We start from the raw sequence: 25,154 nt of genomic DNA, 5'->3' as shown, positions 1-25,154 counted from the left end.
CGTTTTACTTTGCTAGAAGAATACACAACACAATTAATCTTTTTGGTGACAGGCTTTACCTGGCAAATTTACTTCCTTTTGGTGAATATATTATTCTTCATGAGACTTGTTATTAGATGTGCAATTTCCTTTTGTATTCAGAAGCAAAGTACTTTGTTTTTTATTTATTTATTATTATTATTAAAAATATATTTAGTACAAGGAGAAGCAAAGGAAGTCCTTTACTTTTGTTGAAGTAATTAGTAATTTAAGGTAAACTAATAATAATATGAGGTTGAGTACGTGTACATAAAGCAATATATAGTAATGAGGGGTTTGACTTGTGAATTTTATTAGTCGGCTCCCTGCATGTGAGGAGGAGAAACATTATTTGTACGTACTCAATCAACATAAATTATATATTTAAGCTCAACATATATATTATGCCTATGTTATATAATCTAGAGAGCTATATAAACACCCTTATGCCTATGATATTTTTCAAACTTATTACTTGTATCAACATAGCAAGCTAGCTAAATATAATGTCTAAGGTTAGCTCAACCTTGCTTTTGCTTCTTATTAGTCTCTCCATCTTGGTGGCCATAACCGAAGCAGCTCCAAAACCAAAAAAGCCCAAGAAAGTGAAGTGCAAGGACAAATGGTATCCAGATTGTTTCAACAAGCACCTCTATTGCCCTGAAGCTTGTCCAACCACCTGCTTCGTTGACTGCCGCACCTGCCAACCCCTTTGTACTCAGCCACCACCCTCCCCGCCACCGCGCTCTCTTCCTCCTCCGGCCACTACTACCTATCCTCCTCCACCACCACCACAACCATCATTGCCTCTTCCTTCTCCTCCACCACCACCCATCCCCACTCCTCAGTCGCCTCTGCCCCCTGCTCCTTTGCTGCCACCGCCACCTCCGTCGTCAGAGGCTGCCGGAGGAAAAAGAGTGAGATGTAGGAACAGGAACTACCCTAGCTGCTATGGCTTGGAACATACTTGTCCTAGCGCTTGCCCTGACCAATGTGAGGTCGACTGTGTTACCTGCAGTCCTGTTTGCAGTAAGTTTTCATAAACCAAATTCATCCTAATCATGCTATATATAGGGAGTTTGGGGCATTATTTTTTTGTCTATAGGGGAGTTTCAATTTTTGGAAATTATATCTCAATTTATTTTTATATAAAAATATATATGATAGTTATAGAAGATATCTCATTCATTTTTAAAATATTTTGAAATTTAGAAACTTGGGGTATTATTTTTGTCTATAGGCTATTTATATCTCAATTTTCTTTTATTTTATATAATAGTGTGCATCATAATTATATTAGGGTATAACAATCAAGGTTAAAATGGATATTGTAAATTATAAATTATTATGAATTTATCGAAAACTAGTCAGAAACTACTATAATTACAATGTCTGGTAGGAAGAAATTAATGCCCAATATAATTTTTTTCCCTATATGTGTAAAATAATTTTCAGAGATATTAATTTTATTACTTGTAAAAAATTCTTCTCATATTATCACGAGGCCAATTTATAAAAAAATGAAAAGAATATATAAATAATAAAAAGTCTATTTTTCACATATTACTCGTTTATATAAATATAGTATGATGATTATTATATACTAACCATATAATCTTTCAAAAAAATATAGATTGCAATAGGCCAGGTGCTGTGTGTCAAGATCCACGCTTCATTGGCGGCGATGGACTCACCTTCTACTTCCACGGCAAGAAAGACCACGACTTCTGCTTGGTCTCCGACTCCAACCTCCACATCAATGCCCACTTCATCGGAAAACGAAGCCCTAACATGACCAGAGACTTCACCTGGGTCCAATCCCTTGGAATCCTCTTCGACAACCACAAGCTATTCATAGGCGCCAAGAAGACCTCTGCATGGAGCGACGCCGCGGACCGCCTCTCCCTTGCCTTTGACGGAGAGCCCATCCTCCTCCCTACCGGCGCAGGAGCCACGTGGCAGTCTCGTGAGTCTTCGGTGGCTGTGTCAAGAATCGAGGACGTAAATTCGGTTCAGATGGAAGTGGAAGGGAACTTCAAGATCAAAGCCACGGTGGTGCCGATCACCGAGAAGGAGTCGCGGATTCACCGGTATGGGATCACTGAGGAGGACTGCTTTGCCCATCTTGACGTGAGCTTAAAGTTCTATGCGTTGAGTGGGGAAGTGAATGGAGTTCTGGGTCAGACTTATGGGAAGAACTACGTGAGCCGAGTGAAGATGGGAGTGGCCATGCCGGTGCTCGGCGGCGAGAGAGAGTTCACCGCTTCAAGCTTGTTTGCGGCGGATTGCGCGGCGGCGAGATTTGATGGGAAAGTAAAGAGTGGTTTTGAGGAGTTTGTGGGCATGGAGTGTGGGAGTGGAATGGGTGGTCGTGGTGTTGTGTGCAAAAAGTGATTATTTGAAGAATTGATCAACTAATAATTTCTTGGTTTTAACGAGAAAAAAAATAATAAGTAATAAACTAATGTTTGTTGTTTTAGTGATGACATATGGATGTCAATTGTATTTGTTTTATTTTTTGTTGATTATGAACAAAATTATTACATAAAACAACCAAATAATTATACACAATATTTTGTTACTTGATAAGTTTATAAGATTCCATATTACTATTATGCATTCCATTAAAAATTGTAAGAGTATAGTCCTTTATCAAGATTTCATTAGTAATAAGAGGTGTGTTTTCTTCAATATTAATATTCTAGAAGGTTGAAAATTTAGTGCATTAATTAATTACACCATGCAAATTTTATATTAATTACATTGTGTGGTTTTTTTTTTTTGGTAAGCATATTTATGGAGAAACCGAAGAAAGGAATTTTATTTATTTATTATTGAAATTATAATTCTTATCAAAATAAATAAAGGGAGAGAAGGGAGTATATATATTTGGTCAAGATTCTAGAGATTATGATTTTTTTAATTGAAAAAAAATTGGTGGTTATTTAGGTTATAAACACAGTATATGATTATATATAAGTAATATTTCTAGGTAATTGTTTGAAGAAAAAAGAAAAAGAAGACTTTGCGGTACATTATTGGAAAAGAGTTCTACAGCGACGAGTTTTGTTTTCACTGTAGATCCATAAGTCATCACTGAAGTTGTACTGCGATGACTTGTCGTCGCAAAAACTTCGTCAGTGTAGATCTGTATATGTAGGGTCCTACAGCAACAATAATACGTCGTCGTCGCAGTAGGAAATCTATTTTTTTGGTCAAAATTTTCTATTGTCATTGCAATAGGTCCGTGCAAAATTTAAAAATTTGAATTTTAAAAGTCATCGTCGGGAGTGTAGGGTTCACGAACCTACTGCAATGACATGTGGTCGCAGTAGGGTCACAAAATTTCATTATTTTGTGTTCTCCATGTACTCTACTACGACGACTTGTCATCGTTGTTGTAGGTTTATTTATTATTTTTTTAAAAATTCATTTTAATATCAATTAAATATAATTATAAATAAAACTAATTTATTTAATGAAAATATACTTTAATGGAAATAAAAATTATAAATATTTAACATAAATTATATTAATATGAAATAAAAATAAAAATAATTTAGTTAAACTTAGTACAAAAGTAAGTAGTCTTTAAACAACATAAAATATTAATAACTTTAAAATCATAGCACAACCAAACTAAATGTCATCTAAATCAATTCCAAAGTTGTCATCATCACCGGGCTACTGTGATGGTTGTTGTGGTGCTTGCTAGGGTGCCTGCTGTGGTGGAATTTGGTCTGAGCCTAAAAAGTTCGCTATCATGGACTGGATCATATTCTTGTCCAAGTTTATAGGTTGAAATTGTGGGACTGAAGTATTCGGGTTGGAAGCTTGCGTAAATTGCTGCATTTGGAGAAAGTTGTTGTTCTGGGTCATGATGGCTTGACTGAATTGTTGAACCATTGACTGGAAAGCCTTAGTTGGTACCATTGGAGGGCCGACTGTAGTCGACGTAAATGGTGATGCCTCTAACTGTGAAGAGGCTCTAGTGGCGCCGGTGGCAAAGGAACTAGTGCCCTTCAACTTGCGTCTAATTGTGGCCACGACGTTGACCAAGTACCTTCGAGACGACTTGTGTCTCATCGATAGCGACACTTCTTGCTGAAGATTCAGATTGGGATTGAGATTGATATTGTGTTTGCGTATGAACTTCTTGTTGCAAGACATCCTGCAGTTTAGAAACAATACAATTAATTATTCACTTATGAATTAATGATACTTAAGGATATAAGAGATAATTAGAAAAGTAAAACGGTAAACTTTGACCAGCTATAATTAACAAACCAATAATTGGAGGACGAACTACATGTATTGATTATATCAATGGACTACAAGAGATATTACTCTGTAAATATAATTTTATAATTACTAAGAGTGCACAATTTCATATTTATAGTGGAGTAATAATTGAATTAATAAATAAGATTGTTTAATCAAAGAGAGTTAAATTAATAGTCTGGTTTATTAAAGCTTAATATTATATGTCCATAGTCTCCGAGTTGCTTCTGCACTACTGTTAAGGGTAAAGTTAGAGTAAAGTTGTTATAGGCTAAATTAATGGTGAAAATAACTAAATTGTAAATAAAATAATTTTCCAGGACTAAGTGATAATTATGTACGAGGCTCACAAAAGGAAACATGAAATTTTAGTAGCTATGATAGGTGTGTATAAATCATTTTTTAAGCAACATTTAAAATCAAACTACTTATTATTATTTATAATACCAAAATATTCATTCTAGGCAGAGACGACTTATATCTTTTTAAAAAAGCAACAATATATTAAACTTGGTAGATTTAAAAGGAAATGACGTAACGTAGACATTTGGCGCATGATGTCACTTTAAATAAATGTATATAATAAACCTTTAAATCGAATTATTAAAAAATAATAATATCCACGTTCTCCACTTTATGAAATATTCATATAAAATAATGTATATGTCTAGATGAAATAAATGTATTTTGTTTTTAATGAGCCTTATTGATCCAAATTTAATGAGTATTGTTTTGTATAAATAACTTGTGTTCATACTTGCTGTCAACTTTTTTAATTATTATTTTATAAATTAATAAATACATATAAATATATTACATATTCATGGGACGACTAAATTAGTCTTTATTTATTCATTTTATTGATAAACCAACTTTAGTCTTATTTTATATATATAATAAATAACTTCTGTGTTCATACTTTAGCTATAAATTTTTTAAATTATTATTTTATTTAAAATAAATAAATATACATAGAACGTGTGTCCATGTCACTGTTTTAAATATTTGATCAAAAGTTGCATGGTCATCTTAATAGAACATTAGATACGTTACAATTTATTATAAAATATATAATATTGAACTTCAAATTCACACTGCATAGTAGTAGAGGGACTTCACTTCAGGTGAATACATATTTCATCTTTGCACTTCTCTGCTAAGAGTATATCCTTAAAACACATCTCTATGGGAAAATTGTGTCGAGCAACTCCCAAGGATCATATACATACTAACACACAAAGCAGTCTAAAGACTGAACCATTAATGTTTTTGCTAAAACAAGCACTCATTTACCTACTTTCTTTGTCACCTCGCCATCAGCAAGCCCTCTTGTAGAACCAAGTGTTTGCAAAGAAGAACAAACATGGTTAGTGACTCTTGAATATATTATCCAGGATGACAAATCAATTTCCACTAAACTAGTTTCATGTACAAATAAATCAAATTCACATTTTATATTCAACTCGAGGGATTCTTATTATAGTTTCTCTTCTAGTGAGCTTTAACTCCACAATTGAAACATTTTCCCTTTTGAGTTACTTTTTCTTGGAGTTGTTGTCTTTCATGTCTCCCTGGCCTTGGGTGACTTTTTGGCTTTTTTGCCTTTATTATCCTTTCCATTTTTCTTCTTTCTCTTCTTACTTTTGCTAAGCCACATTTGCCTCGCCCTGTTTGGTCATACTATTATTGAGTGACTCAAAAATCTTTATTTCATTCAACAGCTATGTAAAGCCCACATTTTTTATATAATAAAATATCATTTTTTAAAAATTGGTGGGGCCCACAAAAGTCGTGAATTAGATTGGAAGGGCCGATAGGGGAATAAAATTAGGAGGTGTGGATTGGAATTGTAATCCCTTTCATTTCTTCAATCATTAAGTTGAACTAATAAATAAGTCAAGTTTCATTTAAAAAAAAATCATTTTTACTTAAGGTTTATACTATACAACTATTTAAAGTCAAAATGTAGTACAAACTAGAATAAATAGTGCAATAACGATAAATGCTTGGTACTTAAAACAAGAAAAACGATTCTTGTTCCTTCTCTGCTAGGGTTACGACTCTCAGCATATTGTTGTGGCCATGGTAGGTCGTGGCTGACCACGCAAAGGGGGAAACCAGGGGATCGGAAAGAGCGCCGAAAAGACGAAGAAGAAGAAGAGAGGACCAAGTTCCGCAGATCCAACCCTCAAATCACGATCCATGGCTGAGATTATGAATGGAGGCCTATAATTTGTCAAAATTGTAAGAAAATTATGAATGGAGGCCTATAATTTGTCAAAATTGTAAGAAAATGGGGCATAACCCAGACAAGTGCAGGAAGAGTAATAAGCCAGAGCAAAAGTGGCTACCTAAAGAACAGGAAGCAGGGAAGCTAGGGGAAGATTGTGTGAATGAGAAGGGTATCAAGCATAAGAATGTTAATGACAGAGGAGTGATTGGTGCTAAAAAGAATTCACAAGGAGTTTGGGTTGCTAGGAAGAAAAGTGAGCAGTTTAAGAGACCTGAACCGAGTGGAGTTGCTTTGGAAAATGGTTTTCATGTGTTGGATAGTGGTTTGGAAATGGCTGAAGAAATTCAAATTGGGCAAATTCTTTGCGATTTGGGACAATCAATTGAGGGAGGGAGAGATCCTCCCACAATTGATGGATAACATTCTTTGTTGGAATGTCAGGGGGGTGAATAGTTCCTGGAAGATGCAAGAAGTGAAACGATGTATTCAAGAAAAGAAAGCATGAATTGTTTGTCTCCTTGAAACAAGGGTTAAAACTCACAAGTTGGGAGTTTTATACCTGAATTTATTTGGCGGATGGTGCTTTACGTCTAATTCGGCTTGTCATCCGAATGGAAGAATAATTCTAGCGTGGAATCCTTTAAGTTTCGATGTGGATATATGTGAAGCTACAAGTCAGTATATACATACATGGATCAAGCCGAAGCACACAGAGGGTTTTGCTACTACTTTCATTTATGCTCACAATGAAGCAAGAGAAAGAGATGTGCTATGGACATATTTAAAATTGATTTCTTCCAAACAGGTGGACCCTTGGATTCTTATGGGAGATTTCAATTCAATCATGCGGCCAGATGAAAGAATTAGAGCTGGAAAGCTTGCTACTGATTATAAGAATTTGAGGGATTTTTTGGATACTTGTGGAATTATGGATATTAAGTACTCGGGGTGCTTCTACACTTGGAATAATAAACAGGAAGCGGATTCCAGGATTTTTGCCAAGCTTGATAGAATGATGGCCAATGAGAAATGGTTGGATATTTTTACTAGTGCGGAAGTCACTTTTTTCCCTAAAGGTGATTTCGATCATAGTCCAGCGGTGCTTGCGGTTTACCCTACTGTGTCAATTGGGAAGAAGCCATTCAGATATTTCGACATATGGAGTACTCACACTGACTTTCAGAAAATTGTTGCAGATGCTTGGGGAAGGAAAATTGAAGGTACTCCTATGTTCCAGTTGTGTCAAAAGCTTAAATTGGTTAAACAGGCATTGAAGGATCTTAATAAAGTGGGGTTTAGTAATCTTGAAGCTCAAGAGAGACTTACTAAACTCAACTTGATGAAATTCCAAACTGATTTGCATAAAGATCCCATGAATGAATGTCTTCTTGTGATGGAAAAAGCAACTCGGTCTGAACATTTAAAAGCTTCTATAGCTTACCTCTCTTTTCTTAAACAGAAGGCTAAAATGGCTTGGATAGCTGAGGGAGATGCTAATTCCAAGATGTTTCATGCTAGCCTCAAAAGGAGAAGAATGCAAAATACTCTACATGCGATTAATGATGATAAAGGTAATTGGGTAAATGATCCAGAAGGAGTCAAGAATGCTTTCATGGATGTTTACACAAATCTTTTGGGCAATAGCTATGGGAAGAGAATCCCGATCCTTACTAATATTGTACAGGAAGGCCCTACTTTAAGTGATATTCACCGTCAAATTCTCTTGCCTTCTTAAACCGAAGAGGAAGTTAAAGATGCAGTTTTCTCTATTCCTAATGATAAAGCTCCTGGCCCAGATGGATTTAGTAGTGGATTCTTTAAAAAGACCTGGGATTTGACGGGGAGAGACTTTACAGAAGCTGTGCTCTTGGTTTTGAATTCTGGGAGACTTCTAAAAGAGGTAAATGCTACCACTTTGACTTTGGTACCTAAGATTAAATGCCCAAATAGTGTTAGTGACTTTAGACCCATTGCTTGTTGCAATGTGGTTTATAAAACTATCACTAAAATACTTTGTGTGAGGCTAAGGAAAGTTTTGCCTGACTTGATTGCTACAAATCAAAGTGGATTTGTTCATGGGAGATATATTGGCCATAATATTTTAATTTTTCAGGACCTTGTTAGTCATTATGGAAGGAAACAAAATAGTCTATCTTGTATGATTAAGATGGACTTAAAGAAAGCTTATGACACTATGGAATGGGGTTTCATTAGAGAGATGTTGGTTGCTCTTAATTATCTCAATCATTTTGTTAATTTAGTGATGGGATGTATGACAACTCCAAAATTTTCATTGATGGTGAATGGGGTTTTGCATGGTTATTTTCCCTCTAAAAGAGGTCTTAGACAAGGAGATCCAATATCTCCGTTGTTGTTTGTCTTAGGGATGGAGTATCTCTCCCGTCTGATGACCAAAGTCTCCATGATGGATCAATTTAAGCATCATCCCAGGTGTGCTCCTCTAAAGCTAAATCACTTATGCTTTGCTGATGATCTTTTACTTTTTTCCAGTGGTGATGTTCCTTCTATTATGCTGCTGTTGAGAGCTTTTAAAAGATTTTCTGAAACTTCTGGGCTTCATGCGAACAACAGTAAGACATTTGTTTACTGCTCAGGTATGTCTAAAGGGGATGAGCAATTTATTTTGGAAAGCTCAGGCTTTGCTAAAAGTTCTTTTCCTTTTAGGTATCTTGGCATTACCATTTGTTCAAAAAAGATTTCTGCTGCTGAATGTGATAATATAATTGAGAAAATGGTTGTTAGAATTCGGGTTTGGAGCTCTAGGAATGTCTCCTATGCAGGCCGGTGTGTGCTTATAAACTCTGTGTTGATTGTTGTCCATTCTTATTGGGCACAAATGATGGTGTTGCCTAAATATGTTTTAGAGCAAATTAACAAAATTTGCAGGGCCTTTTTATGGAAAGGCAATCATGATACTAACACTCCAGGATTGGTTGCTTGGAATCAAGTTTGTCTTCCAAAAGATGTTGGAGGGTTGGGTTTTAGGAACATTGAGCACTGGAACTTTGGAGCTTTGGGTAAGTATGTTTGGGACATTGCTAGAGACAAAGATAGCCTTTGGGTTAGATGGATTCATTCCGTTTATCTTAAAGGCCAAGATTGGTGAAGCTATAATGCCTCACAAAATTGTAGTTGGTATTGGAGGAAGATTGTGGAAGTCAAGAATGCTATTAAGGAAATAATGGAGATGGATGAGTTTAGAAACATGAAATTTAATATTTCAGGTTTGTGTGGGAAGTTATGGTCGAACCAATCACAAAAAGTTTGGCATGCCTTCACTTGGAACAGGTATAGCTTTCCTAAACACAAATTTATCACTTGGTTAGCTTGTCAAGATAAATTGTTAACCAGGGATAGACTGATTCAGTTTGGCATTACTACTGAAAGTAAATGCCTCCTTTGTGAGCAGGCTGCTGAAACTCATCAGCATATATTCTTTGATTGCTTCTATAGTAAAGACATTGTTACAAGTATCCTTTCTTGGGTGGAGATGAAGATGACTCAAAGAACCTTAGAAGCTTGTTTGAAGAGAATTAAGAGAAGGAAATTGTCAAAATTCAGGAGAGAATTCCTTGTGGATGTTATGAACGCTGTTGTTTATTGTATTTGGGAAGCAAGTGATGTTAGTTTGTGGGAGCAAAAAGTCTATACTGTAAATAATATAGTCAAAAAGATTAAATATGATGTTTGTAATAGGTTTTCTCATTTTAAAAGAGAGAAAACAAGTAAAGTAGATAGAGATTGGTATGAGGCTTTGAGCTCTAGTTATGGAGCTCTTTGATTACTGTTGTAAAGAGTTGCAAAGAGATTGTTGAGCAATAAAAGTTTTACTCATTTCTCAAAAAAAAAAAAAATGCTCAGTACTTCCATAATCTCATCATCTCGTTTTTTTTCGTTTGATATCCCTCCCCATTCTCGAATCACAAGAAGTTGGAGCGAGTCTTTGATCTTTTATTTATTAGTATTCCCCTTCCTTGGATTTGGGACGCATGCATTGAGAATCCAGTGTGCAATTCATCTTGATATGATAGATAGATTGTCTTCTATTAGTCATATATAGGTAAAAAAAACTTGTTGTGCTCTCGAGAAATAAATTCTACTCTTTTCGATGGACAATGACCAATCGAAGAAAGCCAGACCAGTACGATATCGCTTTTAATCCTGAATAGGGTGATCCCCTGATTGTACGAACCTACTTATGTCTCTCCCCCATCAATCGGTACTAGTTATTGTCATTTGGATTCCTTGACTTTATTTGTCCGATGAGAAATGCGAAACGAAAGAAGGATCATCTTGCTAGGAATTAGATCCTACTCTTTGTCCCCCTCTTCACCGAAAATGAAGAGGTAAATTGATCGATTCATCGGATTCTAGTTCGAGATTGACGGTGCTCGATCCCACAGCTTCCGCCTTGACAGGGCGGTGCTCTGACCGATTGAACTACAATTCAAGGAAAATTAGGTGTACAACCTAAAAATTTGTATTTGTTTTTCTCATTGGATTTCATTCGAACCATTTAGTTTCGTTGTGTTGTAATAGAGACACGAATGATATACTTTATTAGTAAATTATTCTCATTAAAAAACTCTAATCAAACAGATTATCTATTTATAAATCCAAATGCAGTAAAATCATAGTGGGATAATTCATGAATTGAATCAAATGGGCCCTTTTACAGTAGAGTCACGCTCTTTAAACGCCCTAAGAAGTGTAAGTCATCGGTTCCAATCCAGTAAGGGGCATGTATCTTTTCCATAAAACTCCTGTCTTAGTCTTCATTTTTCAGCAGAGAATAGAGATATGAAAAAAGAGGTAACCGCCTGGCTAGTCATTTTTTTCATTCATTTTTAATTATGATGAGTTGTAGTCGATTAGGAGAATTGTTATGTCACAACAGGGTATACTCTTCCTCATGTTTCATTATCCCTTACTCTGCAATACACTAGGTCATTCTCAGTCTCTCTCTCTCTCTCTCTCCTCTCTCTCTTTATTCATTTCTTTCCCCCTCTATCTTTTCGGCAAGTTCATGACAACAACCACCAGCCAACAAACACGCTGTAGTTTGAGGTAACCTTTCCACCAACAACTAATCGACAAGTGGGTGTAGTACTATTGGAACCTAGGAATTGTTTGATTAATTGAGAGTTGTTTGACAAAGTGACTTTTGGAGTGGACTATGCTACTTGTAACCTAGGAATATTTGAGGGCTTAGGAGCGACTCTTTAGAGAAAGATTGACGAATTTATGTAGGGAGGGAATCAACTTGATTATTATACTTGTATTTTGTATATTTTGTTGATGTAGTTTTTCGTAAACTGGGAATTATAAATGAAAAAGAAAAGTTTCAAGCTTAAATTAACGATAAATGAATAAAAGAAAACAACATAATTTTTGCGTGGTTCAGTGGTTAAATCCACCTACTTCACAAGTCAATATTATTTCTGAATGCTCTCTTAAAGAATTGAGTGAGATAATTTCTCCAAAATTTTGGTATGTCAAAATAGTCGTCCCTTTTCTCTTTCATTCTTTCTCTATTTATATTCGAATATGAATAGGTTTTGGCAACACATAAACTTGGGTAACTACCAATAATTACAATATAACCCATTAATAGCTAATTCATTACATTCAATACATGAAATCACATAATTATATTTGTAAGAAGTAAATCCCAGATTCTCAGGGATCTGTCTGAGCTTCTTGATTACATCTAATTCATCGCGAGCTGAAACCACACCAGGCGAACTCGAATAGGTTTAAGATGACTCGAGCAGGTTTCCCACATAACCCGAACTAACATAGGGTAAATAACTATATATTAAGACAATCAAACAACTTCCCTTGCGACCATTTAGTTTGGATTGAATAGAATTATATATATGGACACTTAGCTCGTATTTGATGTTGTATAGAGAATCCTCAGTCATACAATAAATAATTTTCTCAAACTTGTTCGCTATAATTTTGTACTACGAACAGGTTACGTTAACTCGTATTTTTCAAGTACAAACTATTACAAAAAAAAATGTCATTTGTGACAATTGGAATTATCATAAATTATTTGTGTAAGATTTTACGCAAACCTATCAAACATTTGTGACAATTGGTGACACAAATACCGAAGCATTTGTGTTACTTTGTTGAGCAAGACATGTAGTGATGCACATAGGGCGAGGAATTAGCGGGGAATGTTCCCCCTGTACCCACCCCATCCCTACTTATTCCCCGTCGAGGCGGGGTGGGGAATCCCTTATTAGGGTGGGAAATCCCCAAGGAGAATCCATTTATTTTTAAAAAATTAAATAAAAATCGTAAATTATATCTAAATTAAAATATTGCACGATATTTATTATTTAAAATATTAAACATTATCCTAAATAAAATTTAAAATATTAAAAAAGTTACTACTATACTACAATAACACATAAATAAATATATAAAATACATATAAAATATTACAAAAATATATATAAAAAAAAATTAACGGGGTCCCGTCGGAGTGGAGTGTGCTATCCCTACCCCGCTCCCGCCCCCTTTAACATTTGGGGATTGAAAATTATCCCTATCTCCGTTTTATTTCCCATCTAGACGGGAATTCTCCACCATATTAGGACCGGGTCCCCGTGAGGCCCATCTTCATGAGGAAAATGTGCATCCCTGAAGATATGGCTCGCTCTGTTGAGAGCCCTACCGCAAATAGAATAGCTTCGTCCGGGAAATTCGTCCCCTTACTAAGAAAATAAAGCTCATAGTCAGGCACGGGATGGGATGATTGAGTAGATATTTCTGCTATTGCTTGCCCCTTGCCTTACTCATTTAGGGCTTCAGGGTGACGTACACAATATCGAACTCTCGCACGGTTGCTAATGGGATGGGGCTCAAGGAAACATAAACATTGACTTTTAGTAGCTAATAGTAGGTGTGTATGAATAATTTATTAATCAATATTTAAAAGTAAACAACTTATTATTATTATTTATAATAGCAAAATATTCACCCTATCCTAGGCAGAGAAGACTTTTTTTTTTAATAGAAAACAATATATCAAACTTGTTTGATTTAAAAATGAAATGACACTTGGCATATGAGATAAGTTTAAATAAATGTATAAGTACTTGAAAGTAATATCACCTTCTCCACTTTGTGAAATAATCATATAAAATTAATGGATTTGTAGATTAATTATATGTATTCTGTTTTTAATGAAAGATGATAAATAGCTTGCATGTGGTCATGCTTTGCTGTCTACTTTTTTAATTATTATTATACTAATTAAAATAAATAAATATATATTAGAATAACACCTTCATATTATTCCTTTCTTATTATTTTTTCACAACCAAGTTGCCAAGCTATATATTTCCCTTATATAAATACACAATAAACTTGAGAGTAAAGACGAGTGACTCAGATAGAACATTCAAAATGTCACCATTGCCAAGGTTTATCGTGCTCAAATCCGCATACAGCGGAAATTACCTGAGGAAGATCCCTGAGGAAGTGAGTACACAAACCGAGCTTCCGGGAACGTTTCTGAATTTCACCGGAGACGACATGGCTAGTCCTTTGGCGAAGTTCAAGGTGGAGACAGCCGAGACAGACTCGGAGTTGGTGCATATTCGCTGCTGTTACAACAACAAATACTTGACACGGCTAAGTCGGAATCATCTGTGGATCGTTGCAGCGGCCGAGAGACCTGTGGAAGACACTGAATCATTCTCGTGTACCATGTTCAAGCCTGTCCCAGCTGATGACTTCAATAGGGAAAATCATTTCCGGTTTGTCCATGTCCAAACCGGAAACTACGCTTGTCTGTGGAGGGCGGCGCAGCCCTACACAGACGGCGTGTACGCAGGATATGCCGAGTACGATCGCGACCATTGCGAGGTCTACAAAGTGCTCAATTGGGACGCCGTGTTTCCCGAACATGTGGCCTTCAGGCGAAGCAGCGATGGCAAATATCTCAGCGCTAACATGATCGGTGGCCTAGCGTATCTGCAGTTCACTACGACTGAGCTCACGGACCATAACGTGAAACATGAGATAATTCACGTCGACAGTGAGTTTGTCCGAATAAAATCCATAGCCACCGGACTTTTATGGAAGCGCAGCAGCGGATCCAACTGGGTCCTTGCCTCCGGCGACCCCAACAGTGACCCCCACAGTGACCCCAACATGTTGTTCCTTCCCGTTCAACTCGACGAGAACGGCGTGTCATACCGGAACAAAGGGAACCAGATGTTCTGCAAGAGTCGCTCCCCGGATGACAAGAGGGAGTGTCTCATTGCCTCTGCTCCCGACTTGTCTGATATTGCAAAGCTAGAGCTAGTGGACATCCCAGCAGCTGCTCCATGATGACCAGAACAATAATCAATTCATTCGTGCCCATGAAAAAGATCACATAGTTATGTGTACGGTGTTTTGTGTATGTGTCCAATAATAAGGGGGCCGATTATGTCGATCTACATGTAACAGCTAGCTAGATTTCAGGCATTACTGACTCCAGGTGTCTTCTTTAATTGATTTGCTACCTGTTTAAAGTTTGCTCTGCATAGAGGCCAAAAGATTGGAGAAATTTAATTATTAGCAACTTTGGATATTTTTCCTTACATTACACATTGAGGGCTAGTCCGATAATAGTGAATATATACCGTGAAGAACAAGTTCGTTTGGGAAAAGCTTTTGAGAAGGGGATGTCTAGATCTTCTCTTTGAGAAATCTTTGAAGCTAGGCTATAGGATGTCTGGATCTTCTCCTATGTGATCTCTTGATTGATATAAAACTATGCATTCGTTACTTTGATCTGTTTTGTTGTTTTTCCGTTCTTATGTGATTGTAGGATCTGGTTCATTGTGTTGGTTTAATTACCAAAAGAGACAATAAAAAATTAAGAAAAAAAGAAAAGAAAAGAAAGGGAAATACATATATATTTTTCTTTTAACTACATACAGGCCCGACCCTGCACAAGGACCAACCCTGTGCCTAGGGCCCACACAATGGGCTCTAAATTTTTTTAAAATGTCATTTATTTTACTGACTTTAAAATTTTATATAAGTTCTCCTACTACTCACGTCCGGCCCTGAATACATATAATTGATCGCTCTTGTTACTGAGGCCTTGATGCTCTTGTTAATAAGGCCTTGATGTACATTATTATGTGGCGGTTATATTGAACAAAAACAGGAATGGCATAAATAATGAATGGGATAGTGAAAGAGAGTAGAGCGCAGATTGCTGGAAGAGACCCAGATGTTTGTTTCAGGGAGGCTTGAAAGGCTTCAACGAATGCAAACACTGTAAATGCGATGGAAAAGTATGTCAATAGCATTATTGTCCAAAAAGGATAGGATAAAGTTCTCCCCAACAGTTTTGAAAAGGACACAAACAGAAAGTGGATAATCATAGAGGCAGCTGCCAAGCCAAAAGCCACAGAATCAAGTGCCAAAAAGATTTTGAAATCGAGTTTTTTTCGTAAGATTGGCATGCCATCTGGGTTGCCGTAGCCCCCAGGCATTGAAACAGCTGCGGCAAATGTGATGCTGGCTATGATTGTGGCCACTAATAAGTTGACTTCGACTAGGTTCTTATCCCAAGACTTATTGCTGCTGTTGTTGTTACCATCTTCTTTCCTATGTTTTTCATGTTCTTCTTCATCACTACTCTGAGTACCATCTAATAAGTTGATCGGTGATTGTGGTTTCAGATCTTCATTTGGTAAGCTTGTCCTTGTAATTTCACTGTCAAATCTTTTTTCCAACCTCTCTTCTTCTCCTAATATTGCTAAACAGCCTATCGAGAAACGCTGCATGTGTGAATATACGAAAATACTCGATTAATAGTAGCTCTAGTACATGCTATATTCAAATTAAGGTTTACATTCTTTTATATATATATATAAATTTATTGCTTTGCTTCATATGATTACAATTATAATATATCCTACTTGATATGTATAGGAGCTTCTATGATAGGGGCAGTAGAGGTGTTTTTATTTTTGGTACCCTAAATAGTCTGTGCGTATAAAAAAATCAAGCATGCTTAATTGTTTGAATCTGAATTTCAATGCTATAAATTATTTCGAAATTCTCAAAAATTTGTGGGATGCACGCTATAATTATATTGTTCACCGTCACACACAAAAATTGAGTTACAGTTTCTTCATATGTCAAAATAAAAAAAAAACCCTAACAATTTTCCTATATATATATTAAAAATAAATGAGTGGAATAAGTAATATATAATTGGATGTTGAAATGTGTCTGTACACCTAAACCAAAAGGATTAGAAAAGTATGAATATATGTATAAGAGTTTATACATTTTTTGACTTTTTGTTTTGTCTCATTACGTGTTTGGACTCTATGTTTTGACAAATTACTTTTTGGACCTATATTTTGTAAAATAGTTAAAATAGAACCATAAACTCAATTTTGATGAAGAAAAAATTGAATATAATAACACAGTTTTTAAGTAGAATAATTTTATTTTTATTATGAATTATTAGTTTGGTAAATTATTTGTGATTTTAGTTGAGAAAATATTGACTAAAATCGGGTTTAGGTAACTATTTTAACCATTTTACAAAACATAGGGTCCAAACATGTAATGAGACAAAACACAGAATCCAAAAATGTGTAAACCCTATGTATAATGTTTTAAATTGATGACATTATTATACTAGCTATAGCAAGCTATATTAGTATATATTTACCTTGTTAATAATAGGCAGCTGCGTACTTGATTGAATAATCTCAATAACAGTCTTCCCCTTGTGATTGCTAGCTCTTTTTTCAACTCTGGGGTCTTTTGCTAGCATAATTAGAATACCAAGGTGCCCATTAAGAGCAGCTACATGCAATGGCGTATTTCCTTGGTTGTCTTGCTCATTAGGCATAATACCATCAAAGTGATCACTTCTATGCAGAAAATTCCTTACTGTGTCTTCTCTTCCGCTTCGAACGGCCACATGTAAAGGTGTTTGGTTGTTATTGTCCAATAACTCACAAACATCTGGGCAATGCTTAACCAGTTCGTTTATCACATGAATATGCCCTTTCATTGCAGCAATGTGCATTGCTGACATGCCTTTGTCGTCCTTAATGTAAGCAATGGATCTGTTATGCTTCAAAAATAGCTCCACAACTTTGCTATTTCCGACGTATGCAGCGTAGTGAAGAGCTGTCCTTCCACGTTTGTCCTTTTCTTCTAAGATTTCAGCATTACATTTCTGTAATAGTTTGGTCACAACCACTACGAGTAGAATATATATATATATATATATATAGGGGTATAAAATAATTAATCAAACATATCAATTAATAATAATATGAGACTACAATTATTAATAATATAATTTCTCCAAGTACGGAAACATAATAGTAAGATATTAAATGTTCTTACCTTGATAGTCAGCTGCTGCATGCATCACAGTCATGTTATCCCTCCCCGATCCGCAACTACCAGACCAATCAGAGATGGAACCTAAGATGGAGACAGCAATTTTGTGAAATCCTTTATCCACAGCTATGAACAGAGGTGATTCCCCCGAATCATTGCTGATATAAACCAAGCCTGGATCTTCCTTGATTAGTGAATTGACCACATCAGAGTGTCCATATTTCACTGCGTTGTGCAACGCTGTATCTTTCTTCTCATTCAAAGCTCGGAGTGGAAATGTTCCTGCTTCAGCTGATCCTCCTCGTTGGTCGTTTTTAAGAGAGCTAGTAATTAGCTTCACCAAGTCAGAATGCCCTAACCTTGCCGCGATGTGGAGCGGAGTGTCGCCGCTGAGGTTGGTCTCATGGAGGAGCCATGGATATAAGTCTAGGATTTGCTGTGTTGATTCTTTGTTTCCATGTTTGACCGCTACATGCATAATAGTGTCTTTTCGGATGGTCACTTGAGCCTTTGGATCCACTTTTTCGAAAGTGCTCCGAGAAGAATCGCTAAGCCCATTCTTGGCAGCCTCAAATAGAGTCGGATCCATATATAATCACTTTCTTGAAAGGAAAAGAAGTTAGGTGAGTGAGAAGAAGATGAGAACTCTCAAGTTCAAGTTTTGAGAGAGAGAGATCAGAGATTGGTGAAGCTACATATATCATAAGTATCGAAAGCCATCTACATATATACATATTTCAAATAATGAAAGAGAATTGCTAATATCAAAATAGATACTTGCTGCTTAAAAAAAAAATATTCATTTCTTCAAGAATGAAATGTATATACATATAATATAGTTTTCCTTTTCCAAAGGTATATTCATTTCTTTGCTGCTTAAAAAAAAATATATTCATTTCTTCATGAATGAAAAATATATATTACATTCTTCACCCTACTTTACCTTTGCTCTTTCTTTTTCCTATTTTGCCATTATTTTATTCTATTTGTACACAGTGACAGACCCATGATTTATAAGTAGGGGTTAATTTTTCTTTTAACTATATAGGATAATCTATATTTTCATTCTCTATAATTTATAGTAATTCATCTTAATTGGCGTTCAAGTATATATATAAATATATATATATATATGTCATATTTGCTTAGTTTTAAAGTTGTAAACATTGTCTATAATTTTAATAAAAATTAGTTCACTATTTTTTTTAAATATATATATATATAATAGAATGATCTATAATTCTATTGTATACATAAATATTTATATCAATAATCTCTACATATATGACATCCAAACACAATGTTGACATAAATATATATTTACATGACTACATGACATATATATATATAATACAATAATATTTAAAAAGAAATTAATAATAGAAAAAGTCAGAGTGTAGGCAGTAGCATATACATGCATAAACTATTTTTAGTTTCTAATGTATCTCACAATGTCCATTAGTGAATTTGATGAAGAAAAATAGGTTCAATCACTTGATAAAAAACAAACAATCACACAAATTTATAAGATAAAAAAATTATATGTATGCATTTATTATTTTTAAATAAATATTGTTTAAAAATAATATAAATTATCATAAAATATCTTAAAATATTATATTTTAATTAATTAATTTATTTATTTATTTTTGTTTAAGTTTATATTTGTTCTAATTTTTTAATTAGGGAGTGACAATAAAAGATTATATATTATATGTTTAATATAATATTAAGTTTAAGTTTAAGTTTAATTAAATTTTATTTAAGTTATTATATATATGGCTTTATTATTTTTAAATAATTATCATTGTAAAATATCTCAAAAATATCATATTTTAATTTATTTAATTTTATTTAAGTTTAAGTCATGTTTACAATCTATCGTCAAATATAAAAATATTCTATTAAATATAAGAATATTTCGTTAAAGTTAATGGAAAAATAAATAAAAAACCGTTAAAACCAAGAATTTCTGTTATCTACGCACTTTTTTATATAGAAGAGATATATATAATAACTATAATAACACGAAGAGGAAAACAACTTTAGAATCTAGTAAACATATGAGTGCATAGAGAGAATGAAAAGAGAAAAGAGAAGACCGAGTTTTATTAATTAATCAATAAAGGGTATGTACTAATTTGGTACCATGTGTTTTTTAAAAGTTGAGATTTGGTACCCTCTATTATGAATAATACTCACCTGATACCTTGTAATTACAAAATCAGAATAAAATTGTACCCTAAACTAAATTTTGGTCAATAATTTTTTCTATATGACAAAATTACCCTTAAGATATAAGCATTTAAGTCATTAGAATATTAAGTTAAAATAATTTATAAAATACTCTTACACGTGTCAGAATATTCAAACTAAAAACATATTTAAATTATTAAAAAACAAAATGTATAATTAATAAAACTACACCCTAAATTTTTTTAATCCTACCACCCATTTTTCCCAAGTGGAAATGGGATGACATTACAATGGATTTTGTGGGAGGTTTACCCAGGACAGTGAGGCTGTATGACTCGGTGTGGGTGATAGTAGATAGATACACTCACTTTCTACCAGTGAAGACGACCTATACTGTGGATCAGCATGCAGAGCTGTACGTGAGGGAGATTGTATGTCTCCATGGGGTTCCCAAGTCTATAGTGTCGGATCGGGATCCTATCTTTACCTCCAAGTTTTTGGATGGTTTACAGAAGGCTTTGGGGACTTAGCTGAAGTTCAGTACGACCTTTCATCTTCAGACTGATGGACAGTCTGAGAGGATGATTCAGGTATTGGAGGACATGCTCAGAGTGTGTGTGATAGGCTTTGAGGGGTCTTGGAGTAAGTATCTCCCATTGATTTAACTTTCATACAACAACAATTACCAATCACTGATTGGAGTGTCTCTGTATGAGATGCTATATGAGAGGAGATGTAGATCACCCATTCATTGGGATGAAATGGGTGAGAGGAGGTATTTGCGATCGGAGATGGTTCAGAAGACTAATGAGGCTATCGAGAAGATTTGAGCTTAATGCTTGCTTCGCAAAGCAGACAAAAAAGCTACACTGATCCTAAGCGTAGAGACGTGGAGTTCCAGGTAGGGGACCACGTCTTTCTGCGAGTTTCGCCATTGCGAGGAGTGCGACACTTTGGGAGAAAGGGCAAGCTGAGCCCTAGATTCATTGGACCTTTTGAGATCCTGGAGAGGATCGGGTAGGTGGCCTCTAGATTGGCACTACCATCGTATTCCACATTTCTATGCTTTGGAAGTACGTCTCAAATACGACTCGTGTGTTGAAGTATGAGGACTTGGAATTGCAGACAAATTTGTTTTATGAGGAGCGAACGGTTCAAGTCCTAGACAAGGAATACGAGGTTCTACGGAACAAGACAGTTCCTCTAGTCAAAGCATTGTGGAGGAATAGCAAAGTCGAGGAAGCGATCTGGGAACTTGAGTAAGCGATGCAGGACTTGTATCCCGAATTATTTAGGTAAATTTTGAGGACAAAATTCTCATTAGGAGAGGATAGTTGTAATGACCCAAAATCACTAATAAGACTTAAGGGTCTTGATTAGCGTGTTGGGAGGGCATAATTGACATATGTGTGATTAAAGGGTTAAAATGCATGATTTTGGGGCATGCATGATTAATATGATTATGTGATATGCATGTTGTTATGAGTGTTAGATATGCATGTGGGCCCTTTATACTTATAAGTGCATATTTGTAATTTTGGCTCGTTGATGGCATAAATGTGATTATATGTAATAAATTGTTGAGTCCACATTATTATGTGGATAAATATTTGCAGCATATGGCTCGAGGCGGTCCTAGTGAGCGAATTAGCAAAATAGTCACAGCGGGGTTTAATACCCGGCTCGGGGGGAGCCTGGGGGTATTTTTGGGAATTTAGATAATATTTTGAGATTTATTGGGTAATGAATAAACAATTGGTAATTATTTAGAATGATGACATGATTAATTGGTAAACATTAGGAATACTTGAGGAATTAGCAGGAATTGGGAGCAAAATGACTAGTTTACCCTTAAGAACAATTTGAGGGCTAATAGGCTTTAAGGGGGCAAAATAGTCCTTTGTAAGCAAAGGATATAATCAGTCAAAATACTTGGGATAAGCTTAGTAATTCTAAGAAGTAACCAGAAACTTAAGGAGAACTCTCATCTCTCTCTATCTCATGAAATCTCTTTCCTTCTCCCTCTCTTTGTGCTATGAAGTTGAAGGGAAAACTGAAGGAATTGGAGGTGATCAATGTAATATCCAAGTGGTTCGGTTATTTAATTGTTGCTATTTAGTTATAACATATTCATTAATAGTGTTAATTTAAAATAATACTTTTAGTTGTGGAATTATTTTAATTAATTTTAGAAAAGTGAGATGATTGCATAGAATTCTAGATTGTTAGATTAATTGGTTAGATTAATTGGTTTCAAGTTATGTCTAGTTTAAAAAAAAAATGGGTGAATAAATTATGAAGAATATATTTTAAGTTGTATTTAGTTGTTAGTAATTTTCCAATTATATAATGTTAGTCACCACGTTAGTTCAAAGTTATATATACTTTGAAATTGAAAAAGAGAACTTTATTTTGAATAGATGATAGCATGATATTGTTATTAAGATATTTAAGTATTTGACTTGGTCAAATGTGGCAACTAAAGTAATAATGATGAACTAAGTAATTGATGATATAAGTAGTAGAAAATTTCGGTCTGTTAAGACCATATTTTTTAGGTTGGTATATTGTTAAATTAAATAAAAGATATTTGTTAGTATTATATAGAGAGAGTTCGGTGAGGAGGGGTTGTTAAGAATGATTTTATATGTACTTAAAAGAAAGAATATTATTTAAATGTTTATATTATAGGCTTAACAATAATCTGGTAGAGATAGATATATTAGTTAAAGTTAATAGTATTTTATTATTTTATAAACTAAATGATTTGTGCATAAATTAAGTAATATAATAACAATCTAAATTCCTAATATCAGGAACGACGAGGTTAGATTGGTTAAGTCAAAGTAGTTAATTAATATCTTAGGAACTAAAATTTGAGTTATGGAGATATGATGTTTATATATCACACGATGATTATTGTTCTTATGATGTTTATTTATGTTTAGTTGAAAGTTTATGTTTCTTGGTTTGGGGAGTTATGTCCTACATAGCTCTTCTTACTGGGCGTTAGCTCACGGGTACTCTGTGTGCAGGTAAAGGCAAAGCAAAGCAGTGAGTAGTGTGGGCTCGAGGCATGGATGGAACATGTTAGAGGCTGGGCTCCAGTTATTTTATGTTTTTAGAAATAAATGTTATATTTTTAAATTTTCAGACTTGAATGGTTATTTTCTTTATGTTTTTGTTATTAAACTTAGCGTCCAACATTTTTATTTTTAAATAATGAGATCTCATTGTCTGCTTAAATTTTAAATACATATTTTCTCTTAGTGTCTTAAAGTATTTATTGTTTATTATTTTTAAATGGACTCCCTAAGTAACGTCTCGGGAAATCAGGGCGTTACACGCTGCAAAGTGACATCATGGTTTAGAGACAACTTTTGAGGCTGAACACTTCTGTTTGAACAGTTTCCAGGGTGGCCTTGACACCAGCGAGTTCAGCAGCAACAGAATCAGCATCGCCAGCCTTGAGAGCAATCCCTTTAGTTGCCTTAACAGATGATGGTTCCTTCTTGAGTTTGTAGTCTGCTCCGGCAGTGGGAGGAGTCAAGATTTCATATTCCAATCGAAGAGGCTTTTGGGAATCAAGCAACTTGTAGATCAAATGAGGAAACACCAAATATTGGCCTTTCTTTTTGGCATTTCCTAAGGCAGTGATCTGGTCAAAAATGAGAGAGGCAAGATCAACTTGAAGACCAGTTCCGACTTTGTACAGAAAGAAGGCCGTTTCAAAAGTAATGGTTGAGGTATGAGTAGTGGGAATCCAATTGTTGGTGGCAAATTTGTGAAGCACGACATAGTAATGAGTAAGATCGGTTACTTTGAGTACTGAGTGAGGTTCCCAAACCATATTTTGTCCTACCAACTCCGAAAGCACCTTATCTTTGTTGAAATCCACAGCAACATTGTCAACAGAAGGGGGCAAATTAAGAACCTTGGCAATTTCAGCAGCATTGAACAAATACCAATTCCCTCAGACATAAACTTGTCCAAACATAAAAGACTTCTTATCAAACATATCATCATTGAGATTGGCATAGAATTCTTGAACAACTCTAGGAACAAAACCATCCAGCCCGGTTAAAGTACCTAACCACCCCCGATCCTCAATATTTTTAATGACCCCAAACACTCGATGGGCAGAAAATGAAAAAAATTTCTCACAGATAAAATCACGATGCACATAGTGCTTCATATTTTTCTCATTGTCATTGAAACAAAAATTCAGAGAGAGAGCCTTAAAGGAAGAACCTGGAGAGACTTTGGGAACCAAGGGAGACTTGGTGCGAATCTCAGGAATATTCACAGATTTCTTGCCCTTTGGTGAAACAGGAGGGTCCTCTGATGGGTCAGATTCGTCTTCAGAGCCAACATTTTCTTCAAGAGAGGGCTCGTCTTCAGGGGATCTTCATCAGAGGGTACACAATCTGAAGAAGGGTCAGATTCAGAAGAAGAACAAGGTGGAGGAATTTTCTTTACCTTTGACCGAAACTTGGAACGTGGAGTGGAACCCACGGGAGACGAAGCCTTCGGCGTGGAATCAGAAGGATCAGGCCCTTTGGAACAAGGAGGTTTTCGAGAAGAAGAGACCTGGAACCAACCTTTGCTTTTCTTCCTGGGTGCAAGCACATCAGGTGACTCTGAGGAATCAGAATGGGGTTTGGCAGGATCACGGTCATGATCAGAGACATCCTCTGATGGAGAAGCTCGACCCCTTTTGGAAGTCCCTGGGACAGAGGCGAGCAGAGCCGCCGATGAAGGAGGCTCAGTCGGAACTTTGGGGGCTTCAAGGTCCGGAATGACCACGGCTTTGCTCGTGGTGATGGAACCATCAATGTGGCTGGGATGAGACAAGGTACTCTTCCGAGCCTTCTTCTTGGTGAGGGATGGAGATGCAGTCAACGAACCAGCCACTGCCTTAACAGACCGAGAGCCACTTCCTCTGGTTCTCACCATGGTTGCACGTGGATGAGAGAAAACTGTCAAGGAAAAAAAAGAAACCAGAAAA

General features: G+C 35.4%; 3 protein-coding genes across 3 annotated transcripts; 2 read left to right on the top strand and 1 right to left on the bottom strand.

Annotated features, from left to right (window-relative positions):
- Positions 1-524: 524 nt before the first annotated feature.
- LOC133792688 (uncharacterized) lies at positions 525-2,412 on the top strand. The gene is made up of 2 exons (XM_062230593.1): positions 525-1,047; positions 1,652-2,412. The coding sequence occupies exons 1-2, from the start codon at positions 525-527 to the stop codon at positions 2,410-2,412; spliced, it is 1,284 nt and encodes a 427-aa protein (XP_062086577.1).
- Positions 2,413-13,978: 11,566 nt separating this feature from the next.
- On the top strand, positions 13,979-14,908 carry LOC133792683 (uncharacterized). Its single transcript, XM_062230592.1, has one exon. The coding sequence runs from the start codon at positions 13,979-13,981 to the stop codon at positions 14,906-14,908; it is 930 nt and encodes a 309-aa protein (XP_062086576.1).
- A 457-nt stretch (positions 14,909-15,365) lies between these two features.
- LOC133790176 (ankyrin repeat-containing protein At5g02620-like) lies at positions 15,366-18,653 on the bottom strand. Its single transcript, XM_062227710.1, has 3 exons — positions 17,954-18,653; positions 17,265-17,803; positions 15,366-16,356 (listed from the first exon to the last, which is right to left on the bottom strand). The coding sequence occupies exons 1-3, from the start codon at positions 18,537-18,539 to the stop codon at positions 15,661-15,663; spliced, it is 1,821 nt and encodes a 606-aa protein (XP_062083694.1). The 5' UTR covers positions 18,540-18,653; the 3' UTR covers positions 15,366-15,660.
- Positions 18,654-25,154: the final 6,501 nt, after the last annotated feature.

This window comes from Humulus lupulus, chromosome 7, assembly GCF_963169125.1.
Source record: "Humulus lupulus chromosome 7, drHumLupu1.1, whole genome shotgun sequence".
Classification (NCBI taxonomy): Eukaryota; Viridiplantae; Streptophyta; class Magnoliopsida; order Rosales; family Cannabaceae; genus Humulus; species Humulus lupulus.
Note: the sequence above shows the minus strand (reverse complement) of the source record. Positions and strands in the feature narration are given on the sequence as shown.